The sequence below is a fragment of the Sinocyclocheilus rhinocerous genome, unplaced genomic scaffold (assembly GCF_001515625.1).
Source record: "Sinocyclocheilus rhinocerous isolate Xijiao unplaced genomic scaffold, SAMN03320098_v1.1 scaffold1649, whole genome shotgun sequence".
Taxonomy (NCBI): Eukaryota; Metazoa; Chordata; class Actinopteri; order Cypriniformes; family Cyprinidae; genus Sinocyclocheilus; species Sinocyclocheilus rhinocerous.
The window spans coordinates 117,406-121,142 of NW_015649580.1; the positions used below are offsets into that span (position 1 = coordinate 117,406).

General features: G+C 36.5%; 1 protein-coding gene and 1 long non-coding RNA gene across 2 annotated transcripts in view; both read left to right on the forward strand.

Annotated features, from left to right (window-relative positions):
* The window catches only part of wdr77 (WD repeat domain 77), a 7,451-nt gene extending 6,029 nt beyond the window's left edge, over positions 1 to 1,422 (forward strand). The window contains exons 6-8 of the mRNA XM_016515650.1: positions 493 to 564; positions 642 to 750; positions 1,182 to 1,422. Coding sequence (XP_016371136.1) covers positions 493 to 564; positions 642 to 750; positions 1,182 to 1,254 — 254 coding nt within the window. The 3' untranslated portion in view covers positions 1,255 to 1,422. The remainder of the gene's footprint in view (positions 1 to 492; positions 565 to 641; positions 751 to 1,181) is intronic.
* A 683-nt stretch (positions 1,423 to 2,105) lies between these two features.
* On the forward strand, positions 2,106 to 3,093 carry LOC107710803 (uncharacterized). The gene is made up of 3 exons (XR_001636636.1): positions 2,106 to 2,214; positions 2,292 to 2,400; positions 2,853 to 3,093. It is a non-coding gene; the product is annotated as an uncharacterized LOC107710803 (long non-coding RNA).
* The last annotated feature ends 644 nt before the right edge of the window (positions 3,094 to 3,737 follow it).

The following is a 3,737-nucleotide window of genomic DNA, read 5'->3' on the forward strand; positions in this document are numbered from 1 at the left end:
CACACACACACACACTCACTCTCTCACACACACACACACACTCTCAAACACTCACACACACTCACACACACACACTCACTCTCACTTACACACACACACACACACTACTCTCTCTCACACACACACTCTCAAACACTCACACTCTCACACACACACACGCACACACTCTCAAACAAGCACTCACACACGCACTCACACACACACGCACACAAACACTCACTCACTCACTCACACACACACAAGCACTCACTCACACACACATGCACACGAACACGCACGCACGCACACACACACACACAAGCACTCACTCACACACATGCACACAAACACGAACACACACACACACACACACAAACGCACACACACACACACACCACAGTATCATTAACTTTGGTGCTTTCAGTCTGTCTGGCTGATTCTAAAGTGAGATCCAGCTGAGCACTCAGTCACTTCCTGTCAGGAGAGACCTAACTTCCTGTCCATCTCGTTTAGACGTGGTGTCTCCCAGCTGCAGCCCCACGGCCGTCGCCTGGCACCCTCATCAGAGCAGCACCATCGCATACGGTACGGCTTCATTTCCCACGATGCACTGCTCTGTCCCATGATGCTCTGCTGGTGTTGACGTGTGTGTCTGGTGTTAGGTGATGAACTGGGTCGAGTGACTCTGAGGGATCTGCAGACGTCGGACGGTGTACGGACGATAAATGCTCACAGCCGCCGCGTCTCCAGACTGACGTTCTCCTCCGACAGGTACGGAAGAAAACACTGCGATAGTTTTAAAAAGAGTGAATCAGCCTGTGAAGTTTTCCATATTGTAAAGTATGCTGGACTGTAAAGTACGCTGCATTGTAAAGTACACTAGACTTATTGTAAAGTACTCCGGATTGTAAAGTACGCCGCATTGTAAAGTACGCCAGACTTATTGTAAAGTACTCCGGATTGTAAAGTATGCCAGCTTATAAAGTAGGCCATATTGTAAAGTAAGCTGTATTGTAACATATGCCTGATTGTAAAGTATGCCAGCGTATAAAGTAGGTCATATTGTTAAGTAAGCTGTATTGTAAAGTACTCCGGATTGTAAAGTACACCAGATTGTATGCCGTATTGTAAAATAAGCTGTATTGTAAAGTACTCCGTGAGCCGGATAATGACTGGTGATTATTATGGGCTGTCACCTGCAGTTCACCCCTGCTGGCCTCTATCAGTGACGACTGCTCCGTTGCCGTGGTTACTGAAGAGCTCAGGGAAATGTGAGTATTGACACATGCCTCTCTCCTCATTGGCTGTCCTGCACCAGCCAATCAGAACACAGGAAATCCCCCCCCCCGAAGTACATGGAACTGACAATCATTGGAAACCGTTTTTGTGTCTTAAATATTTTAACACGTATATCTAATTTAATTACAAACAATTCAATAATAAACACACACATATTAAATATAATATTTAATAAGAATTGAATACATTTTGATTGAATGTATTGATAAAATGTTTAATTAGAAACGATACATATTTTATGGACAAAAGATGAAATATACATGTTGTTAATTTATATTTATAATACTTAAATCTTATATCAAATTAAATAAAATTGAAAGTTGTAGAAAAAATATTTGAAATTGTGCAATATTTTATACACACACACATATATGTATATATATATATATGTGTGTGTGTGTATTTATAGTTAATAAATTGATTCAATGTATTAAAATATTTAATTAGAAATTAAGATTTATATTGTTTAAAAATATTACATATATTAATACATTTATATAAAACATTTATACATGTATTATATAAATGTGCCTACAGTGTAATGAAATAATTAAAATAAAAAATCTAAAAAAAGTTATTAAAAACAAAAATTGTAAAAAAAAAAAAAAAAAAAAAAGTATGTATGCATGCATATAAAATATGTAGTCAAATTATTACAAAATATGATTTGTGTATCTTTTTATCTATAAACTTTTTTTATTGTTTAAACAGTTACAAAATACACAAACGCACACACACACACACACCACAGTATCATTAACTTTGGTGCTTTCAGTCTGTCTGGCTGATTCTAAAGTGAGATCCAGCTGAGCACTCAGTCACTTCCTGTCAGGAGAGACCTAACTTCCTGTCCATCTCGTTTAGACGTGGTGTCTCCCAGCTGCAGCCCCACGGCCGTCGCCTGGCACCCTCATCAGAGCAGCACCATCGCATACGGTACGGCTTCATTTCCCACGATGCACTGCTCTGTCCCATGATGCTCTGCTGGTGTTGACGTGTGTGTCTGGTGTTAGGTGATGAACTGGGTCGAGTGACTCTGAGGGATCTGCAGACGTCGGACGGTGTACGGACGATAAATGCTCACAGCCGCCGCGTCTCCAGACTGACGTTCTCCTCCGACAGGTACGGAAGAAAACACTGCGATAGTTTTAAAAAGAGTGAATCAGCCTGTGAAGTTTTCCATATTGTAAAGTATGCTGGACTGTAAAGTACGCTGCATTGTAAAGTACACTAGACTTATTGTAAAGTACTCCGGATTGTAAAGTACGCCAGACTTATTGTAAAGTACGCCGCATTGTAAAGTACGCCAGACTTATTGTAAAGTACTCCGGATTGTAAAGTATGCCAGCTTATAAAGTAGGCCATATTGTAAAGTAAGCTGTATTGTAACATATGCCTGATTGTAAAGTATGCCAGCGTATAAAGTAGGTCATATTGTTAAGTAAGCTGTATTGTAAAGTACTCCGGATTGTAAAGTACACCAGATTGTATGCCGTATTGTAAAATAAGCTGTATTGTAAAGTACTCCGTGAGCCGGATAATGACTGGTGATTATTATGGGCTGTCACCTGCAGTTCACCCCTGCTGGCCTCTATCAGTGACGACTGCTCCGTTGCCGTGGTTACTGAAGAGCTCAGGGAAATGTGAGTATTGACACATGCCTCTCTCCTCATTGGCTGTCCTGCACCAGCCAATCAGAACACAGGAAATCCCCCCCCCCGAAGTACATGGAACTGACAATCATTGGAAACCGTTTTTGTGTCTTAAATATTTTAACACGTATATCTAATTTAATTACAAACAATTCAATAATAAACACACACATATTAAATATAATATTTAATAAGAATTGAATACATTTTGATTGAATGTATTGATAAAATGTTTAATTAGAAACGATACATATTTTATGGACAAAAGATGAAATATACATGTTGTTAATTTATATTTATAATACTTAAATCTTATATCAAATTAAATAAAATTGAAAGTTGTAGAAAAAATATTTGAAATTGTGCAATATTTTATACACACACACATATATGTATATATATATATATGTGTGTGTGTGTATTTATAGTTAATAAATTGATTCAATGTATTAAAATATTTAATTAGAAATTAAGATTTATATTGTTTAAAAATATTACATATATTAATATTTATATAAAACATTTATACATGTATTATATAAATGTGCCTACAGTGTAATGAAATAATTAAAATAAAAAATCTAAAAAAAGTTATTAAAAACAAAAATTGTAAAAAAAAAAAAAAAAAAAAAAGTATGTATGCATGCATATAAAATATGTAGTCAAATTATTACAAAATATGATTTGTGTATCTTTTTATCTATAAACTTTTTTTATTGTTTAAACAGTTACAAAATTATTTAAAGCACCTTAACATTAACATTTAATTGAAGTGCATTTATATCTCAGAGCGGCGATCTGAGTCTG